Source organism: Ahaetulla prasina, chromosome 10, assembly GCF_028640845.1.
Source record: "Ahaetulla prasina isolate Xishuangbanna chromosome 10, ASM2864084v1, whole genome shotgun sequence".
NCBI classification, from domain to species: domain Eukaryota; kingdom Metazoa; phylum Chordata; class Lepidosauria; order Squamata; family Colubridae; genus Ahaetulla; species Ahaetulla prasina.
Genome location: NC_080548.1, coordinates 8,367,336 through 8,386,846, shown reverse-complemented (window position 1 = coordinate 8,386,846; position 19,511 = coordinate 8,367,336). Strand labels below are relative to the sequence as shown.

At 38.0% G+C, this 19,511-nt stretch overlaps 1 protein-coding gene across 1 annotated transcript in view; it reads left to right on the top strand.

The window, feature by feature from the left end:
* The window catches only part of CSMD2 (CUB and Sushi multiple domains 2), a 795,888-nt gene that overhangs the window by 299,513 nt on the left and 476,864 nt on the right, over positions 1–19,511 (top strand). Inside the window, exon 5 of the mRNA XM_058195470.1 lies at positions 14,845–15,052. Within this exon, the coding sequence (XP_058051453.1) occupies positions 14,845–15,052 (208 nt within the window). The remainder of the gene's footprint in view (positions 1–14,844; positions 15,053–19,511) is intronic.

The following is a 19,511-nucleotide window of genomic DNA, read 5'->3' as shown; positions in this document are numbered from 1 at the left end:
TACGATTATTTGTGTTATATGATTGCTTGATGTCTCTGGGTAACAACAGAACATTGATTTGTATTAAACATTATAGTGTGTGAATGGAGAATAAGTTGTTGTGGTCCACCAGTGGCCTGCAGAGCTGGCAGCAGAGTCTGACAGTGAGGAGGCTGGGGAAGAACATGGGCCAGTCCTAGAGTCTGGGGAAGGCTCAGATGAGGGCTCTGCATCTAAGGCAGAAAGGGGGCCAGGGCCATCTGAGAGTTATGTGTGGACTCCAGAGTGTCCAGAGTTGGACATCATTGAGGCAGAGGAACAGGAGGAACCTGTTCTCAGTGCGTGCATGCAGAGAGCTGCCAGAAGGCAAGAACAGTTAAAACAAAAGGGACAACTCTGGAGTAGGGCTTGGAGATGATTGGGCCCCCCATAAGACATAAAGTAGAAGCAAAGGCACGTGAGCCATTGCAGGAAGCAATGTTGTTCATGCTGGCTGGTTTCAATTCTGCAGCTCTGTTTTGACTCTGTGTTCCATGTGGCCTTGCAAAATTAATTGCCATTTAGATCTTGGCAGTATGTCAAGGGAGATAAAGATGGGTGCTTATCAGCCTTATCCCGAAGGACTATGGCAGACTTCTGTCAGACTTTTTACAAACTATTTGGGACTCATCTGTGAATGGACAGATTGAGAATGAACAGGATGTGAATGAACAGAATTCACAGCCATTGAAATAAAAAGAGGGTTTTGGGGACTCATTGTGTGCTTTTGCTGTATCAGGAAGCCTAGGTCAGAAAATAAGTCAACATTTTTAAGGTATTGAAAGCAAGGCTGAGAAAATTAGAGAGAATACGCAAACTGATGGGACTGAAAATCAGAAACTTGTCTAAGACCACAGTTTGATACAAATGATTCACAAGAGCCAATGCCTAAACAATGGCAACAACTATTGATAGAACAGCCTTGTTGAGGCTTGACGTATATAGAACATACAACACAAAGCTTCTGCCCTCTTGCCAGGCCAGGCCAATAACAACTTTTTCTACAAATATAATTCCTGAATGGCTGTTAGAAAACGTATGAAAAAAATGATAACCAAAACAGGTATTTGATGACATAGGTTTAGCAACCTGTGGAGAAAGGGAATCTGCTGGAAGTAAAAAAGAAAGAGAGAGAGAGAGACTTAATAATGTGTTCAAAAATAGAAATACTCTTTTGAGAAACTGACAAATCGTTTTCAACTATAGGATTCTCAAAGTCTAGAAAGGTTTCAGAAAGAGACCATGGAGAAGATTGCACCTGCTGTCCTTTTGCGACCATGCAGATATTCAGTTGCCTTGGTTTATCCTTTCTTTGGAATTTTACTCAAAAGCACAGGGAGATGAATATGAAGGATTGAATGGGTGAATGGATAAAGAATAAATATAGTTCATTTATTCTTTTGCCTATTCTGTATATATTTAATAACTGAAGTTACATGAAGGGTCTTGTACTTGGATTGCTTGATATCCATATTTATCATTTTTTTACAATGTAGCCTTGCTCACTCTGCCTTTTGGAGGAGCAAATTAAAATGAATTTAAAATGAATCGTAATTATGCATAGTGTCAGGCTCCAAAACCAAGAATAACATATGGTGATTCTTCCAAGCTGAGTTGTTTATTGTTTTCACACCTATAGACAGAATCTTGCCAGACTATCTGCATCTTCCATGTACTCTGAGAACTATTAAGGAGGGGCTGTCTTCACAGTCTTTTCTCTCACCCAAAATTTTTGAACTGAGTTGTCTCTTATTCCTCCGCAATGCAGCCCCTCCCTCTTGGGAATTTAGCCTATTACATACATTCCATTCCATCACACATAGCTCCTCCAAGATTCTCCACAATCTTTGCAATGCAGAAAATGGCTCAGTTGCCAACTCTGGGGTCCAAAGTTTCCTGAAAGAAGACATACATGATCTTAAAGTACAGAAGATACTTCTCCACAAAGATTGATTTTAGCCATATAGAAGAGTCACCTGCAGTGGTGGGATTCAAGTAATTTAACAACCAATTCTCTGCCCTAATGATTTCTTCCAACAACCAGTTTGCCAAACTGCTCAGAAAGTTAACAACCGGTTCTTCCGAAGTGGTGCGAACTGGCTGAATCCCACCACTAGTCATCTGTCCTTGAAGCAGTACTTGAATTTGACTGTGACAATGGTTAGTCTAAACCAGGGGTCTCCAACCTTGGTCCCTTTAAGACTTGTGGACTTCAACTCCCAGAGTTCAAGTCCACAAGTCTTAAAGGGACCAAGGTTGGAGACCCCTGGTCTAAACACTATCAAAACTGTGTCCTGAATTTCAAGTCTGTTTCAATTTGCTTTGGGGCTGAATTCGTGCTTCTGGTAGGAAGTCTACTAGAATCCCCACATGGTTGTTGTTACCATCTGGAACTCAGCAGTTGCTTTCCACTTTTCCTGACTTGCATTTTGAGTCAAGATATGTTTTTTTGTTTTCAAAACTGAAGCATGCATATTTTTTCCATAGCTTTCGGTCCTTTAATATTGTACTTGTAAAAAATGGGAAAACAACAAAATGTCATCAAATTCTTTTTGAATGATGTTGTACTAATGGGCATATTATTTTGTCTTTACTGGAAAACTATACAAATAGAATATTGTTGCAATTGTAAAAAAAAAAAAATCCCATCAAATTTGCTATAAATTCATCAAATTTATAAAACCTCCTGACACCATAGCAACTCTGGGGGTTGCTAAAAGTAGTATGAAAAGAATATAATGAAGAAGAAAATAAAATGACATCCAGAAAGAGCAAGAAAATATACAATCTAGCATACATCTTCCAGAAAAGCCCTATTATCTATCCTAGGAAAATTCTAGTTTTTAAGAGCTGATGAACAAGGGCAAAATAAGAGCCATTCAAAATTCAGGCAGGGGAATATGTTATTGAAATTCCAATAATATGTTCCCCCACACAATATATTTTGGTACTCAATAGACTATATTGTCTGTTTATTAAGATTATGTACATGGGAAGTTGACAGACATTATATTAAACATTTATACAGGCATACATTGCTGAGAAAGTAGTGAATTAGACAATTGCTGCCGTTTTTTAGTCATAGGTGTTTACTTTGTTGTTGTGCATGTTCCCTGACTGTCTACAATACATGCATGGTATGTTGACAGAGTAATGCTATATAAATAAAGTTGGTTAATAAAGGAAGAGTTTCTAACAAATAAAATAGACATCTGTATAAATTACTAAATGTAAAAATGTTTGGTTAGCTAAATCAAAGTTAGATTAGCTAAGTCATTTGGTTCCATTCTCTCATCCCATCCCTGGCTGGTTTTTACATGTTTCCAGTCAAAATATACTGTAATAGGAAGTGCATTGCCATCATCTTGGCAAAGTAATTGTGAAATATTTTCAATAGTGTGTGTACAAATCCTTTCTCAACTGCACCACAGTTCTCTTTATTTCTGGATCCATTTTTTAACAAATAGGACCAAAATCCTCCAAATTCTGCTACAGTAGTTCACTTTCGGCTAAGCTGGAATTTCAGTGATAGTATTTAATTTTTATCACAGACAATAAACCAAGAATCATATATAACACAATATCTAGACTTATATAAAGCAGAAATAAATACAATATTTCTTGGAGAACAGTGTCTTTAGAAAGATAAATAGTCTTTGCAGCTGCAACACTATTGCAATAAGAAGAAAAAATAGAATAGGCATTCTGGCAAAAAAATAAAGGTTTTCCGAGCCTTCTTCTCATGAAGATTGTCCATGACAAAATCTATAACTTTATTATTTGTTTAAACATAGTTTGTTGACTAAAGCACAATTTGTTAGGTTTGCAAAACATTAAACAATAAACTAGAGGGACGGGATCATGCATTTCTCTAAACCATAAACAAATAGCACTATAACTTACCACAAAGTGCGAACTTTGGCTTTAATTTAGTTTTTATAACTGATAGAATTTTTTTATATTCTACAAGCAATAGATCTCAAGTTCAATTCCCATCAATTCTAATGCATAGCAGTGGGGTTTATGCATTCTGCTAAGCTCTATTGTTATTTGGTTGGTTCTTTTGGTGAATTTTGTCAATTGTACATTAATCAAAGAACTAGGATTGGCAGAATGTGTGAATCAGGTCAGTGAATCAGGTCAGATAGTTACTTGAGAACTATCTGCTTGAAAACCTAGAGAACCACCACCAAACACTACTGAAATATTTGAAGAAATAATTTGATGGATACATGCTTCCCATTATACAGATTGGATGTGTGTTTATGTGTGCGCACACCATCCCATTCTGTCTTTCTGCCTTTCTGCCTTTCTACTTATCTCAGCCTCCATCCTCTTTAGTTGTAATTCATAGAGTTGTGTGTGAAGATGGAAAAGATATTCAAGTCTCTGGTGTAATTTTAAGGAAGTCTTGAACAACTCACCCAGTCTCACATTCAAGTCCTTAGTTTGAGTCCAAATAGCTGAGCATGAAGTTCTAGTAGGAAATTTAAAGTGTCCTAATTCAATCTTGACAACCTTCTTCCTTTTTAGTGACTCCAGATGATAATGCAATTCATGGATCACCTGCCCAAGTCCATATCAAAAGCAAATAGCACATGTAACAGAATTAATCCCAGATGCTAGAATATATATGAAAACATTATGCAGTTAGTTTTATTTGAACATATTGGTCAAGCCTACACAATTGTGGCTTGTTCAGTAAACTATAAATACTACTGCTTCCATGGTGAAAGGATCAACCAGTGACATTACCTCCATGGTGAAAGGATCAACCAGTGACATTACAATTGCCCATGGGTGCCCAGTTGGGGGCTCCTTTCATGTTCCTGTTAAGTTGCCCACCAAAGTGGTACCCATCTATCTACTCACAGTCACCTGCTTTCAAACTCCTGGGTTGGCAAGAGTTGGAGCAAGTGATGGGAGCTCACCCTGCCACGTGACAGCAACCAGATCTCAAACACAACCCTACCAATCCTCAGCCCAGGGTCCTAACCCCAAATCAGCCAACACACTCCACTATAATTAAATAACACACAAACATAATTATATTCCCAATGAAAGACTTTCTGGTTGATTGCATAAACCAGAAATGAATTTCTGAATTGTCTAGTTTAATAGAAAGCAAACTGGAAAATAGCCATTTAAAAACAAATCCAAAATGGAAATTCTTAACTGCTCTGCCTTTAATAAGCTGAATTTAAAACATTAAAGCTGAAGCCTTGCTGGTTGCCCTGAAAGTCATCTTTAGTGAATTTTGTACAATTTTCATCAAAGTAAGTATGTACTAGAAGAGATAGCTTATGCTAATTCCTTTTGGTTTTAATTTTTCCATTGTTTGATGTTTCTGAACTACACCTTTGACCTTTTCACAGACCAAGTTGATTTAAAGGAGGAGATATTTAAATTTTACTTTCAATTTACTGCAGTAATTGATTGCTAATTTCACCCTCTCAGATTTAATAGTGGTTCTTTGAATTCTCTTCCTAATTAAGCTAATTATGCCTTTGAAAAGTAAAAAGGTATACTTTAAAAAGAGTAGGACGATAATATTCTGTTTTTCTGTTGAATGGTGTATCTGTTTTGAAAATGTATACTATGTTTGGTAGGAAGGTGCAAAGGATAGCACTACAGACAAGAAAATTGCATTGTTCAGACAATCCTGGAGGAACTATTTGACTAAAAATTTGATACGGTAAATTGAAGACTATGTTGCCATTAGAGGTAGTCCTCAACTTATGACCATTTAATGATGACCTTTGTAAAGGTGTTTTATGGCTTGTAAAGCACTTCTGACTATTGACAAATGGAATGCGCGTGCGCACACACACACACACACACACACACACACTTCCTTATAGTCACATGATTATGAACACATGATTCCAGAGATGAGAGGGAGCCTTCTTGGTAGGTGGCGGCAGCAACTTGCAACCTTCCCTGCTGGCTTTCCCACTGCCTCTTGGCCATGGTGGGTTGGACAACTGGGCCAGACCTCCTAGGTAAGGCTGGTTTCCACATGCCAATAGCAGTGGTAGGATTCAAATAATTTAACAACTGGTTATCTGCCCTAATGACCGCCTGGGTGGGTGTGGCCATGGTGGGCGTGGCCAGGGGTGTGACAGGCAGCACTTGGCCTCCTGCACCTCCTGGGAGCCAAAACATGGGGGCCATGGGGGGCTGCACCGCACCCCACCCCACCCCCCATTTTGGGCCTAGTAGGCCATCCTGCACTTACCTGGGAGCCAAAACATGGGGGCCATGGGGGGCTGCACCGCACCCCACCCCACCCCCCATTTGGGCCTAGTAGGCCATCCTGCACTTACCTGGGAGCCAAAACATGGGGGGCATGGGGGGCTGCACCGCACCCACCCCCGGTTTAATAACCAGTTCACTCGAAGTGGTGCAAACCAGTTGAATTCCACCACTGGTCAGTAGGCTCTGTAGTCTACACCAGGCCACCTAGGGCCTCTCTCCCCAGGTAACCCCACACTGTGCTTAATGACCCATGAAATTTCTTAACAATTACAAATGGGAATGCTGGAATTGCAGTTATCAGGCAAAGCAGTCATGTGAATTTCCTACAATGATCATTTCACTCAGTGACCAAGATTCTGATCCCAATTTTTGTCATAAGATGACTACTTATTTTCATTTAAGGCATTGATTTACAATAAAATTTCATTCTCCCAAATGAATGTTTTTCCTTTTTTTATTTTTTTTGTAAAAATGTCAAATCAATGCGTGAACTGTGTGGCACCTGGGTGCCATACATTCCAATACAAATGAAACTGATCAGATTAAACATAATAATTACATCCAATTAAGTTACATATTTCTAACAACAACACACATCTATATTAGGTTGCAGTCTGTCATTATTCAATTATTCCACATTTTTTAATTCTTCGTTTCATTTTATAAAATAAAAATGTATACATTAATATTACCCTTATTTCTATCACTTATTCTAGCTTTTAATCATGTCACCCTTTATTAAGAAACTTTTTCTTTCTTTCCTGTCTAACTTCTAATCATGTCACCTGCCTTAAAAAAAAAAAAAAGAAGAGAGAGAGAGAGAAAGAGGGAGGGAGGGAGGGAAAAGTAACTCAGAACAAGAACAAAAAAAGGAAATCATCCATCCATCATCTCTTGCTTGCTTCATATTTTAATTGCTATGCTTTAAAAGAAAGAGGGAAAAGGAAAAGCGAATCAGAACAATAAACAAGAAAATCTTCTAACCATCATTTCTTGCCTGCTTCAATACTTCAATTGCTATGCCTTTTTTTTTTTGACTTGCCTCCCAAATTCCCCTCTTGAATCTCTGTCTATGTCTAGTTCCTCCCACCTCTACCCTCTTCCACCGCTTAGTTTCTAAAATTTCTACCCAGACCCCTGCCTCCATTTCAAAAATATCTTCCAACTTTCTTAATATGTTTTCTCCCTGGTTTAATTCATCAATCACTATTATTTTATCTCCTCTTTGTCTTCTTCCTTCTTCCTTTCTTTGTTTGACTTCTCCCTTTCCTTGGCGTCTTGGTCTGTACTCATCATCCCTTGTATGGTATTTTCCATTTTTTCCTTAATCTCCTTAAATCCTTTGTCCATAATGTCTTTTGTATTTTGAAAGAGTAAATCCAGCTACTGCACAATTCCACTCATTTCTTCCTTTTTAAGTATCTTATTTTGTTTTTTGAAAAAAAAAAAGATTTTTATTCAATAGTCCAAGAACTATTTATTCAGTCTTTGAATTACCCTTCAAGATGTATACTTGTCCCAGTTCTTTATATTTCATAGGTTAACAATCAATTCCATTTAAGTAGTCCCAAAGGTTATCAAAAGCCCCTTTATGTCTTCTTTACAAATTCAATCCTCTAGTATAATATTGAAATGTCTCTTTAATTAAATCACTTCCTCATTTTCATATTTGGATCTCCAGTACTCATAAAGATAAAGAATCCCCTCGCACATATGTACTAGTCGTTCCTGACTGTAGGGGGTGGTGCTCATGTCCGTTTCAAAGCCAAAGAGCCAGCGTTGTCTGAAGATGTCTCCATGGTCATGTGGCCAGCATGACTAAATGCCAAAGGCACGCAAAATGCTGTTACCTTCCCACCAAAGGTGGTCCCTATTTTTCTACTTGCATTTTTTATGTACTTTTGAACTGCTAGGTTGAAAGAAGCTGGGACAAGTAACAGGAACTCACCCCATTAGGCAGCATTAGGGATTCAAACTGCTGAACTGCCAACCTTTCTATCAACAAGCTCAGCATCTTATCCACTAAGCCACCACATCCCACTACCAGTACTCATAGGGTACCTAAAAATAATCCAATGGAATTTTCACTTTCACTGTCTTTCATATAAATAGAAACTTGTAATTTTCCTTTTTGTAAGCAGTTGGCACTCTCCACTTAGATTTCAGTTTACTAGTCCATTGTCATTTTGATTATAAAACATTTGTAAAAGAAGAATAAGTTTTATAAATAGATAATTCCAACATTTAAAAATGCCTTCCCAGTACCGCTTCTTCCCAGTTTAGGAGTTCCAATTTTCTATTTATTTCAAAATATATTATTTACTCTCCTGATCTTTCATTTCTGGTTAGGTATTTCTTCAGAGTGCTCCAAAATGCTTAAACACCGCTGTAACATAGTTCTGAGCAAATTATTCTGAATTGTTTCTTGGGTTTAGATTTAAAGCAAAAGAAAAATCCTCTCCACTAGTTTCAAAATGGCTCACCTTCTTCTCTCCAGCACCAGTCTTAGCTGTTGTTCTTTGGTTGTCCCAGTTTTGTAGCAGAATCTTTAGGCTGCTGCTTCTTCTTGCCATGGCTGAGAGGAAGAAAAAAACCCAGGCTGGACAGGAGAGCTGTGACACCCCAATCTCACAGGGTGCCCCTCTTTGCTTCACCACTCCTACAGGGCAGCTTTGGCTCCATCTGGAGCCCACAAGCAGGAAGTATTTGGCATGGGAGTGTGGAGACCTACACCACATGTCCGATCTCACCACAACGTCACCCAAAAGTCCCAAATGAATGTTACAGAATGGAAATTCATGCATTTTAAAGGAAGGAATTGATGAGTTTAACTAATTATTGAAAATGTACTGCTTAAAATACAACCTTGTGTCATTATGTCTGCTTTTATATAATTTCCATTTTGTTGCAGATGATTTACTGGTTTTATGGATGCCATGTTCTTTTGAATTATATTGTAGCAGTTGGAAAATAATAGGAAGACAGTGGAAATAGGAATTGGATGCAAAAGAGTTACAAAAAATTGATATTATAAAGCTGAAAGAACACCCAATTTTTCATAAATTTTACATAAATTATAAAATAAATCTGTATATATTAGACAGTGATCCAAAAATTTCACATTTTATTCTAAGTTTGAACAAAATATTAAATGGTTGAATGTCTCATTTGGAGGATTACTACATACAAAATTTGGACTACATATAATTTACTTTTTATGATTTTGGATGGCACATTTGATTAAAATACCAAAAAGAATATCATTAAAATACAATTAAACAGTTCTCAAAAAGCTATAAACAAAGCAAAACAAAACCCACAGGAGAGTACTTTCTAAAACTTACAGATAGTGTAGCCATTTTGCAGGCTATATAGTTCTAGTGGATTCCCCTGGTCTGATGACATAACTAGAATTTCCAGAAGGTCAGTTGGGTCAGGGGCAATCTCACCTTTTGGGGGAGAGAATGATCTTCCAAATGGTGGGTCCCATAGCAAAAAAGACCCTCCTCCTGGATGAAATTCCTTGCCATACAAGACCCATTGTTATTTTTGAAAAAGTTTTACAACAACAATTAAATTGGGGAGGGGAAAAATTTAATTGTTGTTGTAAAACTTTTTCAAAAAATAAGACCCATTGTTGATTGATATGTCTCACTTCCTCCTTTTCCCTTATTGTTAACTGACCCAAATGATAATGAACCAATTGTTGTTTCTGATCTTTTTTTCTAGATGTGGTCTTCTATACTTCACCTTTTGGTTTCCATATAGTACAAAGACAACACTTTTCAGAAGCTATTTAGGTTTAGGTTTACTCTTTTAATCTGTATTTCAACAAAATTAAAATTTTGTATTTTTTCATGATTTCTTATTTTGCTTCTCTGATATTTTACCCTTATTATAATGAAAAGTAATATTTATTTGTTGCTAAATAAAACTTCTACAAAGTTCAGGGTCACTTTAAACATCAAGATGTTAATAAATATTTAAAAATATAACAATATCCTTCCAGAGTTGCCTTATCAGGGAAATGGGTAGCATATAAATTTAATAATAAATAAAATAAATAAAAATAATTCCAAGGAATGTTATAACTGTCAGTTTAAACATCACAGATTTCTAACTGTAACTGTTCCTACTTCATTTTCAATGGCAAATGGTAAAGAGTATGAATGAACAAATGGAAAGTAAGAATATAAGGAAGAATGTAAGAGATCTGAACAAAGGTGTTCATGGATTGGAGCTGATGGGTAGAATCAAAGAAGTGATGGGATAAGTTTAATTCCGAATGACAGAGCAAAAAAAATATGTCTGAAAATATGTATATCTCTGTAGTTGTGAATGTATATGAGAATGCAAATACGTAGGTTATTACAGTTGTATATTGTACTCCAGGTCGGGGTCTCCAATCTTGGCAACTTCAAGACTTGTGGACTTCAACTCCTAAAATTCCTCAGCCAGCTTTGCTCCAGGTGATAATGGAAGATCCAAATATTGTGGGGAGGAGGATATGCAACATTCTGAATGAGGACAAAGTGGGTTAAGAAAGAACTACATGACTTGGTGTGATGGACAATAGTTCAGAGTCACAAGACAGAAGAGGTCAGAGACAAGTCAGCTTGGATCTTTGGTATTTAGGAAGAGAGGCAAGTCATATATATATATATATATATATATATATATATTTGTTTTCTGAGGTTTTCACGGGTGTTTGTATATAGGTCTTTGGTTGTTCGGGTTTTCTCCCGTGTAAAATTGGAAGTGTCTTGGCGACGTTTCGACGAAGTTAAAAATCTGTGATGTTTGAGGGACTGTGATGTTTGAGCTGGCTGAGGGACTCTGGGAGTTGAAGTCCACAAGTCTTAAAGGGACCAAGGTTGGAGACCCCTGGTATAGACAATTTTAACTATCTAAAAAACTCAGTCTGCTGTCATGGAGAAGATGCTGGCTTAGAAGCCAGGAGACTGTAAATTCTAGTTCCACCTTAGGCATGAAAGACAGATGAAATACAAATATTGTAACAACTTAGGAAATTTTAAATTTGGATGTATCTTGCACATGGAAAGGTTATGGACTTGTTTAACACTACCATTAAGACTGTAACTGTCTGATGATTGGAAGAAAACTGATATTGTTAATGTAAAAAGGAGAAAAAATAACCAAAGAAAATGCAAAAATGATAAGGGAATTAATCTGTTTAAGTGTGCCTGGAAAAGTGTTTGTTGAATTCTGATGAGAAGGATAGAAGAGGTGACATTAGCTCAATTTAGAAAGTGTTGGACAACAGATATGCTGACCAGACTTTTATTCTTCAGTAGGTCATTGTGAAACATATCAATGTGAGAAAGTTTATTGTCTGTTGTTTTAAAGAAAGTGTGACTAAGTAAATAGGCTTGATTAAGACATGGTTTTGCATGAATATAAATGCATTGTGGGATCTATTCAGAAATAAATGGTTAGCTCTAGTGAGATTTAAGTTAAAAAGGAGTGAAACTTCCTTGGTTGTTCAGTATATATTAGGAATGCTGATGATTAAAACAAATTTGATTTGTTTTAAGGAATTTGAATTTCCTGATTGCTTATTTGTACGCTATGATTATCATTAAGTGTTGTATCACAAAGTGTTAAATTGTACCCTATGACCATCATTTGTGTTGTAAATGTTGTACCTTGATGAAGGTATCTTTTCTTTTATGTACACTGAAAGCATATGTACCAAGACAAATTCCTTGTGTGTCCAATCACACTTGGCCAATAAAAAATTCTATTCTATTCTATTCTATTCTATTCTATTCTATTCTATTCTATTCTATTCTATTCTATTTGTTGAGGATGTGAACTTAACACAGAAGGAGCCTTGCCATCGTTGAAGACAACAGAGAAACAGATAAGAAAATATCTCTGAAATGATGATCAAATGGGTCATGAGGTTATCTAGTCTTCTAGATAGAAAGGATTGCTAAAATTTGTTCCTTTAAATTTTTCATTTGAAATGTTTATCAAGTAAATGTGGCATAACCAAATTCATAGTTGGTGTGTTCAGATTAGGGTTGGGCCAACATTTTATGATCAGCTAAATTTGACTGTTCAGAGGCAAGATTGTCAAGGATTTTTGGTCACCTTTATTGGGTGAGTTAAGTATGCCGCCCCTAAATGCCCAGGCCGGTGCTCCACCCCCACCCCCATCCCCCACCCCCAGTACTACTATGGTCATTATTTTTCCCATAACATTTGGAACAGAAACGGGGGCAAATTTCAAATTAATCAAGAAAGTGGGGGGAATGAATTCAATGAAGCTATGATAAGCTTTTATCTATAGTTATATGTAACTGTCCCAGTGCTCTTAGAACTGCATTATACCTCCCAAGTGTCCCTAATGTTATGCTCCATTTCATGGTATCTATATTTAACTCATTTGTCTATTATATTTATATACCACCAAATGGAAGTGAGTCAATGTCACCAAATGCTTTACAGAACAGAACAGAACAGAACAGTACAGAACAGAACAGAACAGAACAGAACAGAACAGAACAGAACAGAACAGAACAGAACAGAATAGAATAGAATAGAATAGAATAGAATAGAATAGAATAGAATAGAATAGAATTCTTTATTGGCCAAATGTGAATGGACACACAAGGAATTTGTCTTGATGCATATGACTACTGTAATGCTCTCTACATGGGGCTCCCCTTGAAGGGTACCCGGAGGCTTCAACTGGTTCAGAATGCGGCTGCACGGGTGATAGAGGGAGCACCTCGTGGCTCCCATGTGACACCCCTCCTGCATGGTCTGCACTGGCTCCCAGTGATCTTCCGGGTCCAATTCAAGGTGCTTGTTATCACCTTTAAAGCTCTCCATGGCTTAGGACCGGGGTATTTACGGGACCGCCTACTGCCACCGTTAGCCTCCCACCGACCAGTGCGCTCTCACAGAGAGGGCCTCCTTCGGATACCGTCAACCAGACAATGTCGGCTGGTGACCTCCAGGGGGAGGGCCTTCTCTGTGGGGGCTCCTGCCCTCTGGAATGAGCTGCCTCCAGGGCTCCGTCAACTCCCCGACCTCCGGACCTTCTGCCGCGAGCTGAAGACGTTGTTGTTTCGACGTGCAGGACTAGCTTAAATGTAGTTTTAAATTGGGGTTTTAAATTGGGGCTTTTAAATGGTTTTTTTAATTGTATTTAAAACTTTTTAGGCCGTATATTGAATTAGTTTTTTATATTGTTTTTAATCTGTATTATATGTATTGTGGTTTTATTGGCTGTGAACCGCCCTGAGTCCTTCGGGAGAAGGGCGGTATACAAATTTAATAAATAAATAAATAAATAAATAAATAAATATGCTCTCAGTGTACATAAAAGAAAAGATACCTTCATCAAGAATCATAAGGTACAACACTTAATGATAGTCATAGGCTACAAATAAGCAATCAGGAAACAATATCAGTATAAATCATAAGGATACAAGCAACAAGATTACAGTCATAAGTGGGAGGAGGTGGGTGATGGGAACGATGAGAAGATTAATAGTACTGCAGACTTAGTAAATGGTTTGACAGTGTTGAGGGAATTATTTGTTTAGCAGAGTGATGGCATTGGGGAAGAAACTGTTCTTGTGTCTAGTTGTTCTGGTGTGCTGTGCTCTGTAACGTCATTTTGAGGGTAGGAGTTGAAACAGTTTATGTCCAGGATGTGAGGGATCTGTAAATATTTTCACGGCCCTCTTCTTGATTCGTGCAGTATACAGGTCCTCAATGGAAGGCAGGTTGGTGGCAATTATTTTTTCTGCAGTTCTAATTATCCTCCGAAGTCTGTGTCTGTCTTGTTGGGTTGCAGAACCAAACCAGACAGTTATAGAGGTGCAGATGCAGACTTTTCCTCTGTAGAACTGGATCAGCAGCTCCTTGGGCAGTTTGAGCTTTCTGAGTGCAATACAATTGCAATACAATAAAATGTAATAATTGAAATATAGTCACTTGCTGCTCCTGAGCCAAATGTCTTCTGGACTATGGAATTTGGAGAGGGGAAAAGGTCAGCCACCCCCACATTGTTGGCAAGACTCAGAAAAGCAAGAACAATGTAAATATCATTAACATCTTTTTAAGCTAGTTTGGAATAAATAGAAAATTTTGGATCCTAGAATTGGAGTTTCCCAATTTCAGTTTTAGGCAGTCTCTTGGAAACATTTATCCCCAGATCTCTCAGTACTTCAGCACCCTTTTCTGAGATAGGCATTCATCTTACTCACCTCCAACTTTCTTGCAATCTTACTTAGCATCATATGGGATATCATCAGCCATATATCTCTGGAAAAGACCATCATGTACATTCAGAGTGTGACCTATGATCTAGGCCAGGCTTTCTTATTTAATTCAAAAATGATTCTAATTGGATTCTGTGTTGTTCAGTCTCTTAAATTGCTCCACTACACTAACTTCCATGATGGTTTTGACAGAAAGTGTTTTGTATGTTGACCAAGCTGGGGCATGGAGAATGTTGTCAAAAGCCTTGAGTTCAGGCTGACATTTGTTATGTTTGGCTGAACTAACCTTTCTTGTTTTGGTTTTCAGCCGATGATGCCTGTGGTGGGACACTTCGGGGGCAGAGTGGAATAATTTCAACCCCCCATTATCCTTTGGAGTACAACAACAATGCTGACTGCACATGGACGATCTTAGCAGAGCCTGGAGACACCATAGCTCTGGTTTTCTTGGATTTCCAATTGGAGGATGAATATGACTTTTTAGAGGTCACTGGAACGGAGGGATCCTCTTTATGGTAAGCAACTGCTTTGCTTTTTTAGATCAGTGTGGATCATTTGTTCCCTTTGGTACTATATCTTGCAAGTGGTGGCTTGCAACTGGTCAGAACTGCCTAAATCTGTGATGGCGAACCAATGGCACGTGTGCCAGAAGTAGCATGCAGAACCCCCTCTGTGGGCACATGTACCGTCGCCAGCTGCTCTTCTGATTTCTTGCACGCCGGCCAGCTGGTCATCGCAGGTGCCAGAGTGCCAGAAAACAGTCTGAAAACAGCCGAAAAACAGGCCATTTTGGGGGCTTTTTCCGGGCCATTTTCTGGCCTGTTTTGGCCTGAAAAATGGCCCAAAAATGGTCAGAAAATGGCCACCCAAACAGCCAACAAAACAGGTTGCTTTTCAGGCCATTTTCAGGGCTGTTTTCAGGCCAAAAACAGCTTGAGAACAGTCAAATAAATGACCTGAAACGCACACACCCCCCAGGAAAAAACCAGGCATGCATGCACCGGCCAGCTGGTCTTCAGGTTTCAGGTGGTGCATGTACCTTCCGGCTTGGGCACTCGTTGCCAAAAAAGTTCACCATCACTGGCCTAAATAAAGAACAATTGGGATTGCTAATGCCTTTAAAATGTTTCATTAACATTCAATGAAAATGCCCCTCTTCATCCCACAATCAGGATTTTCTCTTTACCATTTCTCCCTCCCTCCCTCCCTCTCTCTCTCATATTAAAAATTTTAACTCATGCAAAAAAATAAACTGTCATGAATGTAAAAGCCTGTAACTTTGGGGGTGGGCATAATACATGTGACTATCATAAAATTAATTTCTATTTTTTTTATGAGAGCTGTAGTGAAATTGTTAGAGCTGGAGGGAATTCCGCTGCCATTGAGCAAATCAATTACCTTGACTATTGCACAACTGCCAGAGTTTCTAAAAGTGGCATATAAATTTAATATATTGTTAATTCTGACTGTGGCTTTTTGCCTCTATTTTGTTTTAATGGTGTTAGTTAAAGGGCATCTGTACTGCCTTTATATTAAAGAGAGCCCATTGGTGGTCTATTTCAAAATGAGATGTATCAACAATGGTATAGTCATGAAACTTTTCTAGCTTGGTGATTTGTATTGACTTGATATTGTTGTGGAAATTGTGTTATTAAAATATAATGTAAGGTAAATGAACTTTTGAAGAAAAACTAACACTAGACAATTCTAATCCCTGTTTCAGGGAAGTAAGATAAAAAAGAACAGATGTCTATAATGAATTTATCACAGTAGGTTCTGGTTTTCTTTACTCCATTTTGGTTTTTGTTGGTTAGTTGAGTATTTTTGAATGTTTATTTAAGGCAGAGATGCATTTTTTAAAAAAAAAAACCTATCAATGGACAAATAATTACTGAAGTTATACAATTACTAAACTTATTTTGAGTGTTAAAGGTTTCCAAAGAGAGCACAAGTTATAAGAATTATACATTTTTGAGCTTGATGTCAAAATCCCCACTATATTATTATTTATAAGTGTTAAAAAAAAGAAAGAAAAATAGCCCTAGATAATAAAGCTAAATATTTGATTTCTGACTTCCCCCTTCTTTGTACTACATCCAATTTTCAGTTTCCTTTTGTGTAAACTTTAGAAACCATCCTCTTTGCTGCATAGTATAGTTGGTTGCTTAATATCTAACTGTTAATTCCAGTTGGTTTTTTTTAGTTTGCATTTATATCCCGCCCTTCTCCGAAGACTCAGGGCGGCTTACACTATGTCAAGCAATAGTCTTCATCCATTTGTATATTATATACAAAGTCAACTTATTGCCCCCAACAATCTGGGTCCTCATTTTACCTACCTTGTAAAGGATGGAAGGCTGAGTCAACCTTGGGCCTGGTGGGACTTGAACCTGCAGTAATTGCAAGCAGCTGCTATTAATAACAGACTGCATTAGTCTGTTGAGCCACCAGAGGCCCAAGTTTGTTATATAAACCATAATTGTCTGGGATCACATTAACCCATGAATAGTATCCTACTTGCAAAGAATAGTGGCTAAGTTCACCCATAACTAAGTAAAATCCCCTCACCACTCAAATCATATTGTGGTTTAATGCAATGTGTGGATTTAGGCGGAGACAAGTAAAATGGACAGTGAGATTAATTATGTGATCCTTTTAATTAATTATTTTAGCCAGACCTTTCCCACATGCTAGACTCTTTAACAAGCCTTCTGTTTTGAGTTCGAATTTCACGGCTCAAGGTTGATTCAACCTTCCATCCTTCTGAGGACCAAAATTGTTGGGGACAGTATGCTAATTCTGTAAACCACTTAGAGAGGGCTGTAAAGCACAGTGAAGCAGTATGTAAGTCTAACTGCTATTGCTATTTAGACTGCTCTAATTGTTGGAACTTCTATTGAAGACAGAATGCAAGTTCACCAAATACAAAGTTACCTATGCAGATGGTGTACTTAGCAATTTGTGATCTTTTTCTCATTCTCCCTTTCTCTTTCTCTCTTTGCTTGCCGTGTTACAACTCATTGTTGCTAAAAAATATCCAGAATCAAAAAGGCATAACCATTCATGCCTGAATCTTAAAATGACCTAGGATCCATCTGCTTAGTATAGCATAAATCAATCTCTTTCTTTAATTACACTTTCATTGCTTTTCTGGGACAAAACATTCTCAGCAGTGAAAAACCATATTTCACATTTGGAGTATAGGTGCCCTTAGCTTGCCCACTCTCCAAAAGCAGAATGAAACTAATAATGCTGCTTAAATTGTAATTCTTGGTTGGTTTGTTTCTGCTCTCTTGGCAATGTGTTAGTTCCACCTTGAAAATATTATCTTTGTTTTTCTTTCTGCACTCAGTAGAATTTTAATGTACAGAAGTTGCTTTTGAAATTTCTTTCCAAAAACAATTTCAATGAAATTCTAATGGATGGCATGTAGGGAATTTACATTTACCTAGTTACCAGCTCACCAAGCAGCATGAATGAATTCTCTCTTTTATATAGTATAAACACAACTCCAACACTTATAGCCTACCTGGATTCCCACAATTCATTAAAACCAAGGAAAGATGTTAGAGCTGTGATGGCGAACCTATGTCCAAAGTGGCATGTGAAGCCATGTCGTCCAGCATGCATGGCCTTACCTGCTTGTTTTCTGGGTTTCTGGCATGCATGTGTGCATGACGATCAGCTGTCCTTCGCGTGTGGGGCAGTGCTGGAAACCAGAGTGTACATGTGTGCCGCCCAGCTGATTGTTGGGGGCACTTGCGTGCCAGAACCCAGAAGTTCGGCTTTTCTGGAGTGCAATCTCTTTGTGCGTGGCAGTGCTGAAAACCGGCCTGCACATGCATGCCAGCCAGCATGCGTGCTAGAACCCAGAAGTTCGGTTTTGCCAGAGCGCAGCCCCAATGAGCGCGAGCACGTGACATTCCACATGACCTTTTCAGCATTTGATGCCAAAAAGGTTCGCCATGACTGTGTTAGAGGCTTTCAGAGTCATGGAAAGACATCGGTCTCCATAGTCATAGAAAGAGATATAATAATGAAATAATCTGAAGAGCATCTCCCAAAGGAAGCATGGAGAGAAACAACTAGAAAAGCAGCAGCTTCTGTTTCAGGAGAACATGTCTAGTTGTTCAGGGTTCTGCTTTTCTAGTTGATTCTCGCCATGCTTCCTTTCCAAAAAGTTGCACGCCAGATTTTGATTCAATTTAGTTTATTCGTTTGCTTGCAATGTTGTTTGATGGTGTTCAGTATAGAATGCTTTAAAGATTGTGAAAGTGATTTTGTCAAAAGCAACCAGATAAAGCTGAACTAGATACTTCTAAAACCAAGGACAGAACATTCAAATATTTGTCAGAATGTTTGCATTTTCTCCTAGAACTCATCAGTTCAAACATAACAGAAGTGATAGAACAAGAGCTGGTTTGTAGTATTATGGATGTGGTTTGTTCCCAGAACATTGTGACTTTGACTGCCATGCAGAAATCATAGATGCTTATTTTGAAAAGAAATGGACTTTAGAAAAGTTGAAAATCAGGATTTTTCTAATTTGCACATTTGGACCTAAGCTTGTCAAATGAACTTAATATGCACAACACATTAAGGAACCAAAAATTCGGAATGGAGTTTGGAAGGAAGCAATTTCTGCATGAATTCAATGTACATGACCTGGCCCAATAATGTTATATGAACATGGTCAAGATGCCCATCTGTTTCAGATCCTGTCCTAGTCATCTTCTCATGCCTATACCCGAATATAATTTCCATTGGATCTGCTAGAATGTGATGTGGCTATGTTCACACACATGCAGACAGATGCAGACAGTTTTCAAAGCATCAACAGGAGACTTGTAAGGAACACAGCTCCTATAATGCTTAGGGAAGAGGTGCTTCATTCATGCAAACCTGCTTTGTGCAGCGTCTCTTTAGAAGGCTTTGTGCATACCTATTATATTCTGTTATTACACAGAAGTCATT